The sequence below is a fragment of the Mustela erminea genome, chromosome 3, assembly GCF_009829155.1.
Source record: "Mustela erminea isolate mMusErm1 chromosome 3, mMusErm1.Pri, whole genome shotgun sequence".
Classification (NCBI taxonomy): domain Eukaryota; kingdom Metazoa; phylum Chordata; class Mammalia; order Carnivora; family Mustelidae; genus Mustela; species Mustela erminea.
In genome coordinates, this window is record NC_045616.1 from 13984464 (window position 1) to 14007102 (window position 22639).

At 47.2% G+C, this 22639-nt stretch overlaps 1 protein-coding gene across 1 annotated transcript in view; it reads left to right on the forward strand.

The window, feature by feature from the left end:
• MAPK9 (mitogen-activated protein kinase 9) overlaps positions 1-18030 on the forward strand; it is a 49350-nt gene extending 31320 nt beyond the window's left edge. Inside the window, 8 exon segments of the mRNA XM_032335270.1 lie at positions 6336-6476; positions 6478-6502; positions 7341-7412; positions 10938-11120; positions 12156-12280; positions 13432-13495; positions 14456-14527; positions 16082-18030. Coding sequence (XP_032191161.1) covers positions 6336-6476; positions 6478-6502; positions 7341-7412; positions 10938-11120; positions 12156-12280; positions 13432-13495; positions 14456-14527; positions 16082-16224 — 825 coding nt within the window. The 3' untranslated portion in view covers positions 16225-18030.
• The last annotated feature ends 4609 nt before the right edge of the window (positions 18031-22639 follow it).

Below are 22639 nucleotides of genomic sequence, written 5' to 3' on the forward strand. Positions count from 1 at the left end.
AAAATAATATTACTCATTTTTTTCTTTTGTTTTTATTTAAATTCCAGCTAGTTAACTTACAGTGTAATATTAGTTCCAGGTGTACAATATCATGATTCAGCACTTTGATACACCCAGTGCTCATCACCGCAAGGGCCCTCCTTCTTCCCCATCACCTGTTTCCCGCACCCCCCTACTCTCCCCCTTCTGGTGACCAGTACTTTATTCTCTTACAATGAGGAGTCTGTTTTTTGGTTTATCTCATTCTCTTTTTTTTCCCTGTTTGCTCATTTGTTTCTTAAACTCCACAGAAGAATGAAATCATATGATATTTGTCTTTCTCCAACCGACATTTTTCACTTAGCATAATAATACCCATTTTTTAAATTAAAAATAAACATTTCCCAACATACTATTCTCTTTTGCCTCCTAAAAACTTCACAGTCCATTATATAAATTAAGACACTCTTCCTAGCTCTTAACCACATTTTGTGTTACATTCATGGCTTTAGAATAAGTTTCCAGCCTTACTGTGTTAAGCCTTATCAGTTTTGTAAAGGAAAATGGTTTGCCTTACTTGTTGCTCCCTTCCTGGGCCGAGTATTGTGGGGAAGCAGTATCCTAGGGACCTTTCCAGGGCTGCAGCACACATGCCCATGTTAGGGAATGTTCGGTCCCTGAAGCTTGGTTCCAGTTCTGATGACCAGAATGTCAAAGAGTGTCCAAAGGGGTGTCTACTTTGCCCAGCACAGTGTTTAGAAACCCTAGAACACCCCAGCAGATGATCCCACCAAGCCCTTCTCCATCCTGTCCATCACCCCACCAGGCCTTGCCACTCCGCCTGCTTGTCTTCTACCTGTTCACATATTCATGGGTCTGCTGGACTTTGTGCTCACTTGTGAAAGAACCACGTGCTGGTAGTGGGAAAGGGAGATAGTGCAAATAGCGAGAAGCCCCCAGTGGCCCACCCTGCCCACCCGGCCGGGACCCAAGAGGTGATGAAGAGCCCGTTAGTGGGTTGATGGTTGTCCACGAGCCTTTTTGGTCTTTTCTCTCATACACAGTGCCATGCACAAAATACACATTTTCAGTTTTGCTTATTAAAATGCTTTTATACTAAATATAAATTTTAATTATTTGGAAAGTAGAACATTGATAGTCTCACCACTTTTTACCTTGTATGATTCAAAAACTTAGAAGAAGGGAAAGTCCTCCAGTTCTCTGCTGTTGTCTGGGGGTGGGTCGTGATAACAGCTGGGTGTTTGCTCCCAAAGTTTAGAGTGAGTACCTTACTACCAATGTATCTGTGTGTACTGATGTCCTTTTCAGTTTATACTTTTCAAACGGGATCACCCTTGTTTGTAATTATTCTGCAACTTTCTGAACAAGTTGGTTGATTTGTTCCTTATTTTAATCAAGGATCAAATAGTTCTACAAATATTTATTTAAAAAAAAGCAACAACACAGAGTCCCCACGTCCTCCTTCTAATTTCTTGCTCCCCAGAAGCAAACTCTGTTCTTTTCTCTGTTATTTTGGTGTTTATCCCCATCCCTTCCCTTTGGGGCATAAGGTATCACTTTAGCTCCCTCTCCCTGACCCAGAGCCTCCCCTCCCCTTCGGCTACCTTTCCCGTGGCCTGACCTCCCTGGTGTTGGTGGTGTTATTGAGTTTGGACCAGTATGGGTGGTGTGTTGTCTATCACTCTGATCACCTAAATGCCCCCCCCCCCCCGCAGCCTTCTGTTTACACTGTGATTTAGTTGTTTGCATTGTGGTCTTGTTCTTTTGCTTTTCAAGGAGCAAGTAGTTTGCTCTGCTCTCCTTGCTAAGTTAACGCAAAGCCTTCTGCCAAGCATCTGGGTTTCCTCTCAGTGTGTCCAGGTGATGTGCTGTTTCATCGCAGGTAGACCCTCGCTCTCAGAACCTCAGCGCTGTTCCCACCTTGACTGGCTGCCCCCCACCCCCATACCTGATGCGGCAGGTTGGGGGGGGGTCATCCTGGCCCTGGCCCTAGCATTTCCCTGGGGCTTTCCTTAACCTGCTCCCTGACCCCTTTCTGTCTTTCTCAGTTTATTCCCTTATTTTGGTGGAACACATCCTCCAATAGCTTCCGCAGAAGTGGTGCATGGGAGGTAAACTTTCTTGCGGCCTTAAATGCTTAAAACTCTTCATTCTGCCCTGTCACGTGATTCATAGTTTGGCTGGATATAGAATTCTTAGTTACAAATCAGTTGCCCTCCGAGTTGTAAATGCAGGACCCTGTTTTAGTGTCATGTAGTTTGGCTTTTGAGCTTTCTAATACCATTCTTACTCCAGATCATTTGCAAGTGCCCTGTTGTGTTTTTCTCTCTTGATTCTCTAAAAATGTTTCTTCATTTCTTGGGTTCTGAAACGTTATGGCAATATGCCTTGATACGGAAATTTTTTTCATTCCTTGTGGTGGGCACTTGATGGCCCTTTAGTCTGGAAGGCTATGCCCTAGAGTTCTGGGAAATTTGTAGTATTTCTTTCAGAATGCCCAGAATGCCTGGTGTCAGAAGCTGGGTAGGGTGGAGCTGGGTCAGGATGCAGACCTCCACTACACCCATGCCCTCCCTGTGCCTCCCACCAGCATATCTGTTGCTGTTGTGCTGAGGCCCAAGTCTGGAATCTCAGTTTCAGTTTTTCTAGGTTATGGGGCCATAGGAGTGAAGAAGGAGCCTGCCTCTCTTCTGGGGTGGAGCTGGGGAGATCTGGAAAGCCCTGACCCTTTCCTGGGCATTGTGGTCCCCCTTGTGGTGCTTGGGCTGCTCACTGAGTTTGGAATGTACCACACTCAGCCAAATCATTTCCTGCCTCTCCACCACTCTTTGTCCCCAGAGAGCATGTGGGGTTTTTCATGGACAGCATGGCCTGCCAGGATGGGACTGGACCTGCGAGATTCGTACTAGGTGAAGGCCTGTGAGGAAGAGCCGGGGAGTGGGCTGCAGGGATTGGAGAGGCTGGCGGAAGGCAGCCCAGGGCTGAGCTGTTGGAGGGACTGAGGGCAGGGCTGCAGGCTGCAACTATGGCCCTCAGAAAGCTACCCCCACGGCAGTCCCCGAGCCGCCTGCTGGAGTCTGGTGTCTCAGAAATGGGCTCCTGCCCTACACTGTGACAGGCCAGGAGCCACACAGGTCAGGAGGAGCTTTGTGGTGCTCCCCATGGGTCTCTCTTCCTGAGGGGAGCTTGAGAAGAAGGTATCCCCTGTCCCAGCAGTTGTTCTCTGGGCCACAACAGATGCACACTTTCCCTTGTCCACTCTGTTCCCTCGGCTGTCACCTTGCCAGGTCTCCGTGGCTTGCCTGCATGTGACCCAGACCTTCATATCTGAGGGGTCTGACTCTGGTGGCTCAGAACAGGCTACTGGGCCCGTGAGCGCAGCCAGCAGTCCCCTCCCCAGTCCTGAAATTGTATGATCGAAACGGATACACTGGGCAGTTGGAGTGACCCCCGCGCTGGTTCCTTGGCCTGCAAAGTAAGAGGTGTCATGATGGCGAAGGCCAAGTAGACACATGAGACTGTCCCACCAAGATAAGTCAAAAACACGTTTGATCTCCGGGGTCAGCATGGATAGAGGAGATTAGGGCCACCACTGGAACTCAAGGACAGCACTCCATGTCACAGCCCTGTTTGAGTCCCCAGTCCGGCCCTGGAGGAAACTCAGTGGTCCCAGAGAATGTTTGCCGCCAAGGCCTATGCAGCTAGTAGTGCTGGTTGCAGCTGCAGTGCCAGCCACCATAGAGCTCCTAGAACCGATTAATAAGGCCTTAGTACAGCGTGAAGCCACTGACAGGGCAAATGCATTCTTCCATGCTGATTGGGAGGGAGGGTCAGAAACTGTTCACACACAGGTGGGACAGACAGCAATGTACTTCCGTAGTGTGCACAGGTCTGTGTCGTCAGCTAGCTGGAACCATGGTGCTTTGGGTCGTTGCGTTTCAGGGTCCACTCAGAGCTCATGTCCCACAGTCCTCCAGATAACTGCTTAGCCTCCTGTCCCAGGGTTCAGTCATCCCAGTGAGCGGCTGCAGGTACCTCTAGGGAAGAACTGGGGAAATCAAGGCAGCGGACACTTGTCACCATGTGCAGGGTCCTCCTTCCTAGGATACCGCTCTGGTCATTGGGTTCTGATCTGAGAACTGACCGGGGAAAATGGTGTCTTATGGGGTGCCGCCCTCGGCCCCCTTCTCCTCTGCTCTGGCCCTTCTGTGGCTATAGTTTCACTCATTCTTGTTGTCTGCCCCAGGGACGCTGTGCTCTCATGGCCATCCCTACATCTGTGGGCCAAGCCCCAAGTTCGTGTGTCCTTTGTATCTTAACGTGTGTTTCTTCTTTTCCCTGTTTGGGGTGGTAGGAGAGAGTGCCATGGAAGTGGGGGGGCCATCAGGAGCCCCGAGACCTTTTCCAGCCCCTCCTGTGGGCAGGCATCCCCAGGCCAGCACCTTTCAGGCCTGCCAGGACATCACAGACAGCGGCTTTGCATTTTGTTATCACAGTTTTCCAGCAGATGGCAGTAAAGGGTGTCCTTCCAACCCAATCTGCTCGAGGGGAGAATTTTCTGACAGCTGGAAGGGGCTGGAGACTGGCATGTTTTCTACCTCATTCTGCGGTTCACTGAGCGGTGGACGGTGAGCTGCACTACTAACCCTTTTCCCTATGGCATTGCTTTAGATCAAGGCTGGGGTGGATTCCAGAGGAAGGAATCAGCTTCCTCTAAAGAAAGCACCTTTTGACATCCCAACCAATGGGATGTTGTCATTCCTTTCCAAAGAGACCCAAAATAGTTCCTTGTCATTTGGACATTTAAAAAATTTTTTTCTTCACGAAGATGAGCGTTATCTTACCTGTTATCAGGTGTTAACATACCTATTAACATACCTGTTCTTGCCATAGTCTTGGTCTAAAAAAAAAAAAAAAAAAAAAACTAGAGATAAATTGGTTCTTTGCCTTAGCTGTATGACTGCCTCCTCACAGGGCACGCTGGTGTGCGTGAGGGGCTCACAGAGGGATGGGAGAGCTCCCGCGGGCTCCCCCACATTAGGACACATGGATGAGAGGATGAGAGGGTGGTGGCCAGTGACGCCAGGGCATCTGCATGGGAATCGGTGGGAATTTTCATTGCGTTTTCAAATATTACATATTTCTACCGAATCCAAGAAGTTGAGAACATTCAACAGTAATGAAACATAATTTTATCTGATGGAGTTTTTAACTGTCTCAAGGCACACCTGCGAGCACCCATCTGTGCATGTTCCTTGGAAGGCATGAGTCAGGTGCTGGGCCTGACCCCTCACACTGAGTCTTCCCAGGTCCTCCCGTGCTCAGTGTGACTAGGGAGGACAGCGGACGGGGGTAGCTGAGAAGGCACAGTTTCTAGGGTGAATGTGCAGGCTGCCATCCCAGCCAGCAGTCAGATCCCTGGGGCCTGAGGAAGGATATGGGGGTGAGAGGGTCCTTGTGAAGAAAGGCCCGGGATGGAACTCATGTTCATGTGTCCAGGGTGTGGGGTCGAGGGGAGGGTGACACATGTGTTCACACAGCGAGCAACTTTGGTGCATCCACTGGATGAGGCTGGGCTCTGAGAGCTGACAGCGCAGCCCGGGCTCTGGCAGGGGGAGATGAGGGTGCCTTCTGTGCGTGTGTGTGGTGGGGCAGGCTTGGGGACCATGGAATTCTTTGTCTGAGAGAAGAAGTCTCCATTCAAAGATTGTGGAGTTAGAGAATTCTAGCCCCGTGCCGAGTAGTGTGGCAGCCACGAGCCATAGGGCTGTCGAGTACTTAGAATGTGGTGTCATTGTTAAGATGCAGTGGATTTCAAGAACAGTACCAAAAAAGGAATATGAACTGCCCTCATTAATCATTTCTGTATGTTGTTTCACATATTAAACGATAATGTTAACTGGGTATATTGGGGTACATAATTCACTTTATGTGTTTGTATTCATCCTTCTAAGGTGGCTACTAGAAAATGTGAATTCCGTGTGGCCTGCGTTATATTTCTGTGGGACAGCTGGGGACTGACGGAGGAGCAGGTGTGGAGGAGGGAAAGCTGGGTTCTGTGGGAGCTCCAAGGAGGTTTTAGCAAAGAGATGTCGTGACATTCCACATAGGGACGAGGGCGACCATCTGACTTCTTGAAGTGAATTTGTATTGTGTGTTCAATTTGAGAGAGTTAGGTTTTCCCAAATTCAGTGTTTCAGTTCTAACCCCCCTTGGTGTCCCAGAACTCTCGGTACCTGGGCCAGCCCCCCAGCCTCATGAATCCCTGGTCGACGAGGTTTGGCAGTATAGTGTGCTCTGGGTGTTCATGCTCACCTCAGCCGTCTCTGCCCTAGGACTTGAAGCCTAGCAACATCGTAGTAAAATCAGACTGCACACTCAAGATCCTGATTTTGGCTGGCCCGGACGGCGGTTGTACCAACTTCATGATGACTCCATATGTGGTGACGCGTTATTACCGGGCGCCTGAATGCATTCCTGGGCATGGGCTACAAAGAGAACGGTGAGTGTGGGCGGCCGCCCCTGCGTGGCTGAGGCTCACCAGTGGCAGTGTTCACCCCAGGCCACAGGAAACACCCTGGGCGGGGCCACAGGTGCAAAGTCATAATCTCATGTCTCCAGTGGCTGAAGTCACCCGCTTGTACAAATTCACTTTTGAAACGAGTACTTTTCTACCATCTCAAACTTTAACATGCTGGTTTGGACACATTGTGCAGGCCCACCACACCAGCAGTACCTGAAGACCTCCCCGGGCCCCCTCTAAGCTCTCAGCCCCCATAGGGAGCCGTTACCCTGATTTCCAGTGCCGAAGCCTGGTTTTTCCTTATTTTTTGAGCTTAGTACAAATAGAGTGATACATGCTGTTTTTTGTGTAAAACCGGTTTATTAACATCAACACTTAACTTACTCGAACAATATCAGAGCCCTTTGTAACTTAGCTCTCGACAAATTTGTCAAAAAGAACTCAATTACAGTTACTCGCTAAGAGTCTGAAACATATTTTTCAATGTTAAGCATAAAAAAAATAAAAATATCAAATTGCTGATAAAAAAAAAAGAGTTTGAAACTTTGTGCAGGGGATCTGGTGGCCCCGTTGGCTCTTCCCATAGTGCTAAGCAGGGCCACCAAGTAGCCCTCTGTCTGGCCCTCAGGCCCCAAGGAAGCCCAGACCAGCGCACCTGCTCCCAGGAGGTCCTGCAGGCATGACAGGGTAGCAGAGGGTCACGCAGTGGGCATGGTGTCCATACTTGACGACAGCTGGGCTTGTCTTTGTTGGGAGGGGGTCTTGAGAAAGCTGCATGGGGGTCTCGGGCTGGCTTTAATCACCTGGTGTTTGGTAGTGGACATCTGGTCTGTCGGGTGCATCATGGCAGAAATGGTCCTCCATAAAGTCCTGTTCCCAGGAAGAGACTGTATCCTTCACAGGGAGAGACCCAGCACGGGCCGTGGGGGCGGGCGGGTGCCTGCCTGCACACAGCTCTGGGGGCACAGCCACTTCTTCTGTTGGCGGGTCTGTTTGTATTCCATGCTGTAAAGTGCTGGACCCTCAGGTACTATAGCCCAGACTGCCGGAAGCCGAAGGCCACAGCGAAGGCCGGCAGTCGTTCGCACCATGGGGACAGCTCACCCTTAGCTAGCCATTTATTTTTCCATATTTGTGTGTTTAGTACACTGTTAGAACTCCTTTTCCTCACCTTTGTTTTGTTCATGGCACTTCATAATTTTATCATTTCATTTTATTTTCAGTTGATATCTGGTCAGTGGGTTGCATCATGGGAGAGCTGGTGAAAGGTTGTGTGATTTTCCAAGGCACTGATCGTATCCTTCCCGGGACCTTCATGGCCGTGCTTTCCATAAATGCCGAGGCCAGCAGGAGCTCGAAAGGAAAATGTTGTACTTGTAGACCGTATCCTGGGGGGGTCTTTATTATGTTTGTTAAATTAGCATCACAAACCAAGTGGTTCAGTTTTATGTTTTCTTTTTCACTTGACTACCTGTAATGACTTTATGGAGGCTTAGAGTTACATTAAACCAATTATGTTAGTTTTAATTTTATCAAAAATAGCTTAGGAATTGATTTATTCTGTCAAACATATTTTGATATTTAAATGAAAAATACTGTTTATTTAGATCATTCAGTTGTTTTAACGAGGAAGGTTGCTGTCTAAGCTTAATAGGCCAGTATTATTGTGTCATTCAATTATTAATATACCATTTTGCTAGTTATTAGAATGGACTAAAATATTTTCCCCCAAAGTAGGAACTGAAGCACACTACATAAGACTGAAGTAAAAGAGATCAAAAAGAAGTTCAGTGAGGAACAGTACATGTTAATTTTCTTGCCTGTTACTCTGCTATTTTGTAGAAATTTTTAAAAGATCCATCTAGAAGGTTCTTCTGTGACACACCTGGAGAAGTCTGAGTAAATATACTATGCAGAAGATTAACTTATACTGTGGTCAGCAAATCACATTAATAACACAGAGCATAAAGCAGACGAGACAACATGCTCGTTAGAGTAGCTTTCCTTGATCACGCTCTTCACATTCTCCCATCTTTAATATTTTTCACTCAAACATACTCCCTTTTTCATTTGCGTTCTAACCACTTACGATTTCCATTAGTCTTTGATTTTGTTTTTGCCTTATGAAACCTTAAAGTGGTCTCTGTCTGATGGCAGATTGATGGTTATTTTTAAAGGAGATGGAGCTGTGTAGTCAGTGTTTTGTATGTATTTTATTAAAGTTATTTTAGTTTTTTTATAATTTTATGAGGGTGATTTTCTTGTAATATAAATTCTTTACAACACAAATGTGGAATGAAAAGATTTTGTTCCTATCATTTTATTTGCCTTCCTTGACATTTTTCACATCACAGATTTTATGTGAAGTTAAATACAGCATTTTATTTTGTTCTAATAAATTTTCTGGCAGTTTTCCACTGCCTTTCCTTTGATTCGCTTGTTCCAAACTATAAATAAGGAGGTCTTTATCTTGCAAACAGACTCAGCTTAAAAGGGAAAAGTTGATGTATTCTGAAGATAAATAATTTAGAAGGATCTACTTAACATTTCATTGGTCTCAATTCTTGTTCATTTTGTGTCCTTCCTTTTTTGAATTATGAAATGTTTTCTTCAGAAAGTATGAAAACTGTGGATACTTTCTGGTGCACTACAAAGTTAATTTGAAGTTCCTCCCTTAAGTATTAACATCTTGCCATGTCGGTAACTAGTATTTTTATATATCAGGCGACCTGATGTCATTCTCAAAATATATATACAGGGTTAACATCATTTTCCAAAGGCAATTTTTGCCCCCTATTTCAAACATTAGATTAAAAATTACTGGAATGGGAAAAGATTCTGGCATCTAGACTGCAGTGCTCTGAGATGTGCTTCAAATCCGTGACCTGGGGTAGAAAAGGACCTCCTGTGCCACAGTAGCCCATCAGAGACAGGGAGCTGCCACCCTCAGGCGCACAGGAGTCCGGGCATCCCTCAGCCTCGATCCCTCTTCAGCATAACGAGAGGCCCATGGGAGCCAAGGGATAGGAGTGCACGCACACACCCAGAAGGCCCATCAGGCTTGTTGGGTGTGATGTTTCCCTTCCCACCCTTTCCCTTCCCCCCGTTAGTCTACAGAAATGACCCTTGATCATGAGCACACTAAACATTTACTCAGCACCTGCCCTTTTCTAAGCTCAGACCTGACTTATGTTGGAAAAGGTCGTTCCAGCGGTTGGGCCAAAGGCAGACAGACTCACGGACAAGAGCAGGAGCAGGGAGACGAGGGATGTTTCAGAGGATCAGTGGAAAGTGAAGGTGGTGAGAAGGGCTTGAGGGCTTCCCCATCCAGCTCCGGCAGCACATAGGAACACAGGAGTGAGGGAGGAGAATATGCTAGTGACTCCAGTGGCCAGAGCCCATCCCCTGAGCCTGTTCAGCTCCCCAGCTTCTTCCACAATAATGTGATTGCATTTTTCTAAGACAAACCTCCATTCCTTTTTTTTTTTTTTAAACAACTTTTGAAAATGGGTTTTTAAACATTGCTGTTAACATGACTTTTTTTTCCTGGCCTACATTCTCTGTTATCATCGTTTCAGTCTCAGAATCACTTTCCAGCTCATAATGCCCATTATTCCAAGCCCCCTGTGAACTAGGCAAAGCTGATATTTTCTGCATTTTACAAACAAGCAAGTCGGGAGCCAAGGGAGACTGAGTGTCCAGCACCCGGCGCATGGTTAGAGCACAGTGGAGTCCGAAACCCAGGTCATGTGCTCTGAAAGGAAGTAAGATGCAATCCAGGGTACTGCAGTGATGGTCAGTGCCAGGGGAATGAGAATGACCTCGCAGAGCTGTCCATCTAAGCCCAGTCCCAGGCAAGCCTGTGGTCCTGTGGGAGAGGACAGGGCCTGGGCTCGAGAGCCCCGAACCCTGGCTCACGCACCATACTCCGTGGGGCCTCTGCTTTCCCAGCCGTGACCCCGGGACCCAGGTCTATCTACTTCAGCAAGCTTTCGAACCTAAGTAGCCTCAGTGTGAAAACTGATTTCGGTTTGCTGAAGTCCTATTTATCTAACTTCATCTTTCATCACCTCTGTCATGGGTATCCTTCAGTTACAAGATAACTGTCATTTGGTCTAGAAGGTGGGTCAGTCTAATATACTAATATATTAGTATAATAGTCTAATATACTGTCTAATATACACAGTCTAATATACTGTGACCAGAGTTTAGAAAGGCGCAGAGGTTTTAAAACTAGTCTTCCTTTGGAAACCCACACCATATTTGCATATTGTATCAAAACACCTGTGGGGTGGCCTCACTCATTACCTGTCAGTAGGTCGAAAGAGGGTTTTCATGTTTCTTTGAATGATGCTACTTCATGTGACGTGACCGTAAGGCCCTTCAGTTGTATTTTCCTCAAGAGACTCCTTAGATATTGATCAGTGGAATAAAGTCATTGAGCAGCTAGGAACACCGTCTGCGGATTTTATGAAGAAACTGCAGCCGACCGTGAGGAATTACGTAGAAAACAGACCGAAGTACCCCGGCATCAAATTCGAAGAGCTCTTTCCAGATTGGATATTCCCATCCGAATCCGAACGAGACAAAATTAAAAGTAAGAGGCCCTTTGTTTCCTTCATCCCTGTTTCCACAGTCTGGGCACCACTCTCGGCCTCTTCAGGTCCTCGTTCTGATGCCTCTGGATGTGGGGAGATAAAATAATGGAAGCCCTCAAATAAAGTGAGGTACAGGCCAGCCTGAAGGCTTAGAGACCTGAAAGTTCTGTCCTCTACAGAATGGCCACGCTGAAATCTTTGGTCAAAATGAAAAGGTTTGAGTCCCTCTGAACCAGTCTTATGTTAATTATAGCAATTGGAAATCACAGTCTTTGGGTACAAGGAACCCTCTAGTTAAGATTCTAGCCCATAGTTGGATAAAATAAAGCTCCTCCTCCACTTCTCCCGTGCCCATCACTAAAGCTGTGATTTAAGGGAAAGGATAGATTTCTCTCCACCTCAGGGTATACTGTGCCTCCATCCGAAAAGTCCCATCTCTCCTTTGCCTACCGATGTGAACTTTAATTGCCAATATTTAGGTGTTACTGAGTATGTTGGTTTTTTTCTAACAAGTAATCTCTAGATATTTTTTTAAGTGTATGTTGCCAACGTTACATGCAGTTGGGCATAGGGGAGGCATCCATGGAAGTGTTCGATCACGGGCAAACATGAGATCATTGTATGGCTTCAGAGGTCTATTGTAATCCGTCTGGAGGGGACATGAAGAGAAGAGCCTTCCAGTGCTCCATGCCTGCATGTCAAGAAGTGCAGCCCTTAGCTGGGCCCCTGCGCCCTCCCTAGTAGCAGCTCTCCCTAGGCACCATGTTGGCCTCCTGTTGGCTTGTGTCCCCTTGGTGCCCTGTTCCCCCTTCCCCTCCCAGATCCAGAGGCAAGAAATGGAGGTCAAAAACCTGATGGTAGTGAAAGTGGTTTCTTGGCTTATTTGTAAAGAAAAAGCCTTGATTGATCTGGAACCTGCCAAAAAATTTCTCAAGGTGAATACATCTCTATTCTGTCGGCACTGTCGCATTTCCTCTGTGATGTTCTGTGTCTCGGCATTCATGTATTCGTCTAATCATTTGTTTGCACCCTAGCAAGTCAAGCTAGAGATTTGTTATCGAAAATGTTAGTGATTGATCCCGACAAGCGAATCTCTGTGGACGAAGCTTTACGTCACCCTTATATTACCGTTTGGTACGACCCTGCTGAAGCCGAAGCGGTAAGCCTGTGTTCCAGAAGGACTTGTTGGGGGGGCAGGGCATATGTTTCCTCGGATCTTCCATGGCTCAGTCCGAACAGCTGCATGAAGATGGCAAGTTCTAGATTTCATTTTTTTTTTTTTTAAGATTTTATTTATTCATCCGACAAAGAGCACAAGCAGGGGGAGCAGCAGAGTCTCCGCTGAGCAGGGAGCTCGATGTGGGGCTCGATCCCAGAATCCTGGGATCGTGACCTGAGCCAAAGGCAGATGCTTAACCCACTGAGCCACCCAGGTGCCCACAGGTTCTAGATTTCAGAGGACTCCTGACTATAAAGAGGCCAGCGGTCGTCCGAGACCTGAGTCCCTTTTGGGACCCTTGCTCCTGGGGCCATTGCTCCATGTAGCTCAGGAGTGGACGTGCCTATGCTATGGTGACACGTTGTCTTCCTTTATACACAAGCTGGCATGGGATCATAATGCCACCACTTATGAAGCCCCCAGCATGTGCCTGGCAGGGTGCTGCGTGCTTTGCTTATAACAGCTTGTTTAGTCCCTCCAGTCAGAGAGGCTAAGAAACTTGCTGGAAGGTTCCCAGGGCAGTTCCACTTGAGAGTGTGGGCTCAGGGCCATTCTGCCTTAGCAGCAGTGGCCTGAATGCTCTCTGGCTCTAAGACGTAACTCATGGGGGCAGGCTTGCTTTAGGGCTCGCCCGTGGGCTTCACCACCACAGTGAACAGTGTTTCAAGGAGCCCCATTTATCGACATGGGCTTTTGAAGTAGGTCTTTGGAACGGTCCTGTGTGAGTCGGGGATTGGGTAAGGGGGCTCTGACGTGAAGCCGGCATGGTCCTCATCCAGGGCAGGTCGCTAGGAAGCGGCTCATGATTACTGCTTCATAGGTGCATTTGGGCAGATGCCGTGAGAATGTTTAGAGATCATGTCATTATTAAGAGGACCACACTAGCTCCTCTTTTTTTTCTTGGTTAATTTCTCCCTAATTATTTTGATTCACAAAGTGACGTAACATCGCACTTCTGAAGAAACCTTTAAGGAGCCATGTATTGAATGAAAGTCACATGATAAATAGATGAGAATCTCCCCAGTGATTTTACCGTCTTCATGCCTCATTACGTTTGTAACTGTTGACTTCACGTGTCATTTAATTTTCAGCCACCACCTCAGATATACGACGCCCAGCTGGAAGAACGAGAGCATGCGATTGAAGAGTGGAAAGGTAAAGGCAGATGGGACTTTGCCCCTCGCTCGCCTGTGCAGTCGCTTGTTGGCAGGAGCCCTTCTAGGGAAGTGGCGAGAGGCCCTGCAGCCCCTGTTAGCCCAGGTCTTCCCCACTCCCTAGTAGAGCAGGAACTTGCAGATAACAGAGAAGAACTGGTATCAGCTGCATACTGTGGCTTCTGGAGACTGTGAGATTCACCAAACAGCCCACAGGCAACTAGGCTCGTAACCAGGAGGTTGAAGAGCAATTCCCCATTAAAAAGCAGAATCAGTAGGAATTGAGAACCTGGGTCAGTGCAGGTCAAACATGGCAACGTGCTCTGCCCCAGCGGATTACGTCTGCTCTCTCGGGGTGACTGGAGAGCCGGGACCTGCATGAACATGCGCTCGCCAGGGCAACACACATAGCCACACTCTGTGCCAGGGAAATGCTCAAGGCATTCTCCTCTCGGCTCACAAATGCCGAAACTCTAGGAACCCTTGATGCTTCCCTGGTAGGTTGTTCGCTTCACTTACAAGTCAGAATCAAGGAAACTAATGTTGAAGCCAAGAAATGACTGATGAGTTTGTATAAATTTCTGGCCAGGCTGGAGGGGCTTCTCCCCCACAGATGGATACTGGCTCCATTTGGAGAACTCCGAGTAATGAGAGAAATGCTTGCAAATGGTGCGAAAACGTGTGGTACTTTCAAATGCTCCACAAGGGCCACTTTGCTAGTCCCCCGCCCCTTGTAGAACCCCCTGTGGGTACAGAACCACCTTCAGTCAGGTTGAGAAGATGTAATGTATCGAAAAGTGGGTGTTTTGGTCTAGGTAGACAGTATTATTGAGTTAACTGTATATCATGGTTAAAAATAAGGCATCACGTTGCCCTTGGAGTGGCCCCGATTAATTAGGAAGCAGGGTTCAGAGATGCATAGAAACTGATGGAGGCTTCTACCTTGCGTGTCTGTTTGAAGAGCTGATTTACAAGGAAGTGCTGGACTGGGAAGAGAGGAGCAAGAACGGCGTGGTCAAAGATCAGCCTTCAGGTTAGTGATTGCTTTGATAGCTTGAGCCCAGTCTCCTTTTCCCCTTCCAACTTTCCTAAATGGCAGCAGCACTTGGGATGGCAGCTCACCCGGCCCTGGGTCCAAAAGCTCCTGATGGGAGGTCGGCTGCCTGTCTGGGGTGTTGCAGTGGCAGCAGCTGCTGGGCTTCTGCTTCAGGGGATTAGAACTGGGTTAGAACCGGCCTACTTCCATGCTGGCCTCTGCTCCTGCCAGCTCCATCTATAGATGAGGGAGCTGAATTTCAAACGTCGCCACAGTGCATGACCCTCTGGGCAGGCCCCACCTGGCTCGAGAAGAAAATCCGTGCAAATCTAAGTAAAATGCAGTCTGGTTCCCTTGTGAAAAAGCTGCTCATCTAATACTCCCGTATTTGTACTTGGCCTCCCTGGTGGCCGATTCCCCATGGAACTGTCGGAGACAGAACACGTGTGGTGTTTGCGCAGGATTGTAGGGTCCCACATGCTTCCTGAGTGAGATCCTTCCTCGTTATATTTATTCTCTCACCTCGTCCCCCCCACCCAGAAGCCCGCACTCATGCACACGGAGACACAGACTCTTGAATTTTCTGTTCAGCATGATGTACATGCCAAGTATCTGGAGATTACGTAACTTCAGCACAGAATTAGGTGCCTGTGGTTAACAAGGCACAAATTGAAGACTGTAGGCACTGGCCTCTGAGAGTTCAAATGTTTTATTTTTGCTTGCACCAGACTAAAATACAGGCCCTAGGAAATAGCATAGTTTCATGTACCTTAAAGACTCAAAATGTCAGTTTTCAGGATATAGAAAACAAAAATAAAGTGAGTAGGAGGCCACTAATTTTTTTTCCTTTTTGTTTGTTTGTATATAGTTTTTATTTTAACACGGTTTTCTTAATTTAAGAAGCCAACATGTAGTACATCATTAGTTTCAGATGTAGTGTTTAATAATTCATCAGTTGCATAGAACACCCTGTGCTGATCACATCACGTGCCTTCCTAATGCCCATCCCCCAGTTACCCCATCCTTCCCCTCCCTCCCCTCCAGCCACCCTCAGTTTGTTTCCTAGACTTAAGAGTCTCTCAAGGTGTGTCTCCCCATCTGATTTTTTTCCATTGCGTTTTTATTACAAAAGAATTGTTCCAAGGTTGCTGCTTTTTCCCTTGGACAAAGTATTGATGACTATAGCTGAAACATCTGATGATCGTCGAGCCCTTATTTGGGCTTCAGCCTTTTATGACACTGAGAGTTGTAGGACACCAACTTTCTATGAATATCTTTTTTTAAAGAGGCAGGTGTTTTTCAGCATGATAATACGCATGCATGGATATGATGTTTAGCGCCCGGGAAGGAAAGGAGGATGTTTGGGATCCTGGGCCCAGAGAAGGACTCCAGGAAAAGCTGGGCACGGGCAGCTGACTCACCACTTGTCCACACTGGCAGTGAGGCCTGGAGCCACGCCAGCTATGGAGGGTAGGGCCCCAAGGCTCCACTGCCCAGACCCGCAGCAATGTCGTGCGTCAGATTTTATTCTCCTTGGTTTTCTTAGCACAGATGCAGCAGTAAGCAGCAACGCCACTCCGTCCCGGTCGTCGTCCATCAACGACATCTCGTCCATGTCCACCGAGCAGACGCTGGCCTCAGACACAGACAGCAGCCTCGACGCCTCCACGGGACCCCTCGAAGGTTGCCGGTGATAAGGCACGACCCGCAAGCTCGTCCTCAGTGTAGGAATTCTCGCTTCCATGGGCCTGAAATGCTTGGGGGTTGATGGAACCAAATAGAAAAACTCCATGTTCTGCATGTAAGGAACACGATGCCTTGCCCCTGCTCAGTTCCAATAGGATTGCCTGCCTAGATTTCACAGTGAAGCAGACTGTGTCTGAAGAACACAAGTGCGAGCCACACTCGTAGAGAAGTTGTGCAAGGTCATTTCAGGTGAGCAATTAGAGTAGATGATTTTGTTTTACTTTTTTTTTAAGTTGTACGGTAATAGTGACAGTTTCTCATCCTCTGTAACCATTGGGGAATTATATGCATGTGACCACGTGTGCTTGCTCAGGCTTGCCCTCTAGCACTTTGGAAATCAGTATTTAAATGCCAAATAATCCTCCAGGTAGTGCTGCTTCTAGAATTCTCTCTTAATCCTCTTGAGTAATTTAGTGTCTGTCCAGGAAAAAATAGGTTTATGTGTATTAATTGGCCACCATCATATTATCATATCTTACCTTCTTTTATGGTATGATTTATTCTATCTTTTGTATTTCAGAAGGAATATAATTAAATCTATTTAATAAATAAAAAAAAATACAACTTTTCTTAAATCTGTCATGTTTTGGGCTGAGAATTATCATTGCTAAAACCAAGACACCTCTGTGGACACTGTTTTCTCTAAATTGTCTTAGTCTGGGATGACTGTACCTTTAGCTTTATTGCAAGATAAAATTTTCCGTTTTGTGCTGCTTGAGACATGTATGCCTTTACAATCCTAATCTACCCTCGCTCCTTTCTCCTGGTCTTCTGGACTCGTTAATTTAAACTGCCACCTAAAACTTCACCTTCTTTGTTAGATGCCTAACACTCCATGTCAATAACATGACGGCAGATTCTCAAATCCATTAGTGGTGAGAGTAGAATTTGACAAAACAGTCACTGAAGATGACTGCAGTGACTTCCTGAGCACTTGCTCCCTCTGAGACTGGTCAGGGTCCTTCCCCGAGAGAGGCACCATCTCCCAGGGCAGCGTTTTCGGTTTCCAACCTAACGCTCTTACACAATTTTCTTTTTTTGCCCACCCCACCCCACTCCCCAGCTTGGATCTGTTTTAGGAAGCAAGGTGAATCAGAATGCCTCTGGGATGGTGGTGTTTTCCAGTTGGTGGAATATTTCCTTTTCCTAAAGGGAAACCCATGGATCTTCTGGGAAACCCCCTCATGGGGTTGTAGGGGAAAAACCCTTAGGAGTAGTGATTAACTCTTGAGTATTTTCTGACTTAAAACTGCTCACCTGAAATTGATGCTTTCAGATTCTGATGTGGATATCACTAGGAGTTCCCTAAGCTAGAGTACTGGATTATCACAGCGGAACTGGGCTCACCCTGGTCACATTTTGGCCCCCTGTGCTCACTGTGCTTATCCCTTGAGCTTCTTCTGTTACAAATTCATATCCCGTGTTTAACTCTTTGGGAAACTATTGGGTCAACATTCTACAGAATGTGTTCTGAGGAGGAACTTGGATAAGAAAGTTTATTATAAATGTTATCTAAAACATAGGATTCTCTCCGTCACTTGCATCTCATTGGTTGGTCTTATCTGTGGAGACTGGAGCCCTTGATGAACAAAATTCATGTTGAAGTAACAGTTTTATGTTGTGAGGTTTAGACATATTCAAATACAAGATGGAAATGCTGACTTGGATTGAAGCAGAAACACCTATGATATGGCTTAGGATAGCTTTGGTTTCGGAGGCCTGATGGTACAGTGAAGAAAGTTATCGTTAACCAAATATAAACATCTTAAAACGGCCTTCTATCTAATATATGTTCTTTAAAAATGAGTATCTGGGGTGCCTGGGTGGTTCACTTTGTTGGGCAACTGCTTTCGGCTCGGGTCATGATCCTGGAGTCCTGGGATCAAGTCCCACATCGGGCTCCCTGCTCAGTGGGGAGTCTGCTCCTCCCTCTGACCCTCTCCCCTCTTGCCCCTCATGCTTTCCCTCTCTCTCTCTCTCAAATAAATAAATAAAATCTTAAAAAAAAAAATGTGTATCTGCTCTAGGCCTCTGTGAACGCAGCACGGGGATGCTGAAGGCACACAGGGCTCTTACTTCGGAGGGCCCCTTTTTGAGTAGAGCTGGGTGCCCCTGCAGACTGGCTTTCTGCTCACTTCTTCCTCCTCCGTGTATTCACAGGGGAAGCCTGTGTCCCTGTGGACGGACTTCCTGCCATGCCCACCTTCAGTAGAAATACCTCACCCCACACCAGGGTCCTCCCTCCTGAGCCGAGATGTGCCGGGGTCCTGGTGCAGTATAGACAGTTTCAAACTGCTCTAGAGGGATGAGGGCCGACGTTGGAAAAAGAACTAAAACGTGCACAACTTTCTCGTCTTTTCTATTTTATTTTTGTAATTTATATTGTACATAACCCTGGAAGTAACTACTTTGGACACATATTTTTATAAGCCAGGAAATTTATCATTAGCCTGGGACTTGGACTAGGTTTCTTTTATCTGTTGGCTTCATTTTTAGTTAAAAAGGAAATGACTGCCTCCCTTCGGTTGGGTCTTGACCTCCAGTGCAGGTTTCTGAGAGTAGATGGGGTCTCTAAGAGCAGGAGAACATTCTAGAAACACAGACTGCTCAGTATTGATCAGTCGGGATCATGGAAATGGCAGTGAGGCTCTGTTCTGTCTGGGACCCAAAACCCAGAGCCTCCGAGCGGGAAGGAGAAAACCCTTGGCAGGGCCTCTGCTGATGCCCAGAGGCCCTGGCTGGACCGCTGGCTGGGACACTGGTTTAATCCAGATACAATGCCCTGTCTGTCATGGTGACTATGTGTGAGTTCGGTAGATTTCTAACGTCGTCCTCGGGTGTTCATGCTGGCAGCCAGTACAGGCGTGACCTTCAGGCTGTAGCTCTCAGAAGTAACGTTGCTTAATGTCTTATAATAAAATACACCATGTGTGTCTTGATTGGTGGAAATAATACAGAAACATTTTTAAAGAGAAGAAGTGTAAAGTATGTCTGGTTTTTGTGTGGTTTTAAGTGACACTTGGCTTATTTTCTACATCACCATCTCTGATTACAGAGATGAACTCGGGTCAGTGCTGGTGTATCATCTCCATCAATATTAGCAAATGTTGTTAATTGGCAGGCAAACAATTTCTTTTATGTCTTTGACTGAAGATGTTTCTGCAAACTCTGCATCTCAGTTTTCAGAAATATGCAAATATACACAATCAAATATCCTGAGTACTGGCGTAAGCATTTTCCTCACAGGGCGTGGCCGGTGGGTCCCCACCTGTCATGCTTAGAACCGTTCCCACTGCCTGTCCACTTGGATTTTGCTTCTGGGTTTGAGGAGCTTTAAGATGTCCACTCCTCAGGGTTGCCCGGGTGGCTCAGTCAGTCTGGCATCTGACTCTTGATCTCTGCTCAGGGCTTGACCTCAGGGTCAGGAGTTCAAGCCCCACATTAGGCTCCACACCCAGTTCACTACTTAAAACGGTAGGACTAACAGGGCCCTCAGTGGCTTTCTCTTCTATGCTTAAAAGAGCCAGAATCATTCACTCCGATAAAGGAGTATCGGACTGATTTATAAAGTTCTCCAGAGAAGGAAAACATTTCTCTTAATTTGGGTCTGGGCCCCATTTCTCTCTCTTGCCCCCTTCAGACTTTCAATGCAGACGGTAAAAAAATCCTTTTTATTTATTAACTGAAATGGTTAAGTGTAGTCGTGGGGGGGGCAGGGTTTGGTGGGGAGAAGGGTAATCTTTCAAAATAACCTAACATTGTCCCGATGCTCCTATGGCTCTTCGTATGAATTTAAGCGTAAGGTTCCCTCTGGCAATAAGGCAGTCACTGAATATTTTGTTTTCAGACCAGGAAAACTGGTAACAAATGGAGAGTGGCCAGTCATGTCTTGTTGAAACCATCTGTGACCAGGATTTAGGAAGAATGTGCCTGTCACAGCCATGGGGAATTTGTCCTTCAGCGAGTTCTCAAGGCCCTGGGTCACACTCCTTCACGCTTTGAAAGAGCCAGGCTTTGGGGGCCCAGAGTCCTTGTGAGCAAGGGTATTTGCTACCATCCCCTCTCTGCGGGCACTTGAAAGTTGGAAGGGAAGTTGGAGTGAGTTCTCTAACACAGCCCCAGACCCAGGGAGGAGTGGGGAGGGAGTGCAGGCTTGCTGGTCTGCACACTGCCTTGTGTCCTGCAGGTGCAAAACTCACTCTTCTTTTAGCCATAAGCCCTGTTAGGGGGTCTGAAGCGAACGGTGTCCCTCCCCCAAGAAAAATGCCATGAACACCAAATTCTGCCACACTTTCTGAGGAGTCCTGGGCCCTGGCGGATACCATGTGAAGAGCCCCATTCTGCGTTCTCCAGGAGCAGCTTCTGGAGGCTTCCTGTGTACGGAGGGAAGCAGAGCCTGCAGGGGAAGGCCCTTCCGCTCTCACCAGCCGGGACACTTGCACACGGATGTTGGGGATGTCTTCACTCTGAGCCCCAGCACTAGTCGGTAGTCTCAAAAAGAGGACATAAGGGTTCAGGTCCAGTGAAATGCATCATTTCTGTGATTTGTTCCATGTGGAATTTAAGGGCAAGACTGAGAGGAGCTCTAGGTTTATAAGACAGACTTCAGGGAGACACAGATAAAATTAAATCCATCTTTTCCAAGAAGTAGTTCATGCTGTGCTTTGAAATAAACTGAACTTGCCGCCGAAATCCCTATTTAAATTGTCGGTTCTCCAGTAATAGTTTCTGCCCTTCTCCCAAAACTCCCCTGACTCTCTTAGATTCCTATAAGCATGCTTTCCCCTTCATTTCATTTGCTCACTTGGCTTTCATAAAGCCTAACCATGGGAGGAGAGACCTTCCAGTCTACCCCTTGTTCAGGGAGGGAAGGCACCTGAGGCCACCCAGCCTCCACTCACAGGGCTTTAACGAAGGGAAGTCCCTCCCTGCAGAATTCTGTGTGGTTTTGGCCCATCAGGAAGTTCTTGTTTAAACAGAACTGAAACCTATTCCCAAGGCTTCCACGGCTGGAGCCCCAGGCCTTTCCCTTGGGTGAGACCGAGGGAGTCCTCCGCTGGTTGAAAAGGTAGGCCACAAGTCTTCATTCCTCTGACTTCAGCTCAAAGTTCCTCCAACCCTCTCCCTTTGGCCCCCAGAGCCTCATCACCTCGGTACACCCTACAGATGTGGGCCCCAAGTGAATGGAATATTCCAGATACAGCCTGAGCAGCGAGCATGCTTGGCAAGCGAGTCTTCCCCAGCCAAGTAACACCATCACAGAGGGCCTGAACCTTCCCAGCCATGTCGCCCCCGACCCCTACAGTCCGTCAGAGTCCCTGGATTCCTGCCATGACTGTTAGTCCCGATTCTGTCAGACTTCATGAGCCTTCCATCTGCCAGCCGGTGACATCTGTCAGTTTTAGAAGCACGAATGTGCCTTCTGAAAATTCATCCAAGTGGTGACTAACACCACTGAGCAGGAGGACAGAGCCTCGAGGCGGACCCTAGCAGTCACAGAGAGGGACCCATGTGGCCAGCACATTGTCCCCTCCTCAGCGGGGTCCCTCTGCCAAGGTCAGGAAGAAGCATCTCAGTGGGACTCCACAGAGATATCCCAAGAGCACTTCATCACATCTTGAGAAAAAGGAGTCTGTCACACACCCTGGTGCTCAGTGTTCTTGCTTTGGTTTTCTCTTGGGAGGAGCCGGCAGGAGACGCTGGCTTCCTCTTCGAAATCTGCACTCTAGACAGCCATTGGCCACTCAGAAGACAAGACCAGTTGTTGTCCCACGTCCACAGGTCACAGAGTGGGTAGAGGAGCAGGGTTAGGGTGAGGGCCCAGCCCTCTGCCTGACCTTCGCTCCCATGGGAGCTCGATGCAGTGTGGCCTCTCTCCGTCCCTCTGCTCCCTTCCCCACCTCCAGCTCACTCATGTTAGTGAGCTCACAACCCGACATCACCCTCGAATTGCTCCCCCTTTGCAACAGAAATCAAGCGCCGACTGTATTCACTTTCTCCACCTCCTTGCCTCCCATCTGCTCCCTATTTTAGAAAATGTAAAATGCATATATTCTCTCTCCCTCTCCCTGTATGTGTGTGTGTGTGTATATAGACGTACGTCTATATACACACACATACATGTATATATGTATATACATATATATGTGTCTATGTATATATGTATATACATATATATGTGTGTATGTGTGTATATATATATATATATATAAGAAAGTATAATCAAGGATGAGAAACTAAACATATGTATTCCCACATTCAGAGATGACCACTGTTAATAACCTTACTATGTGGTTTTCTGTGGACATACACACGTCTAGATGGTTGGTTTGTTGGTTTGTCTTTGCCCAAATGAGGTCATAC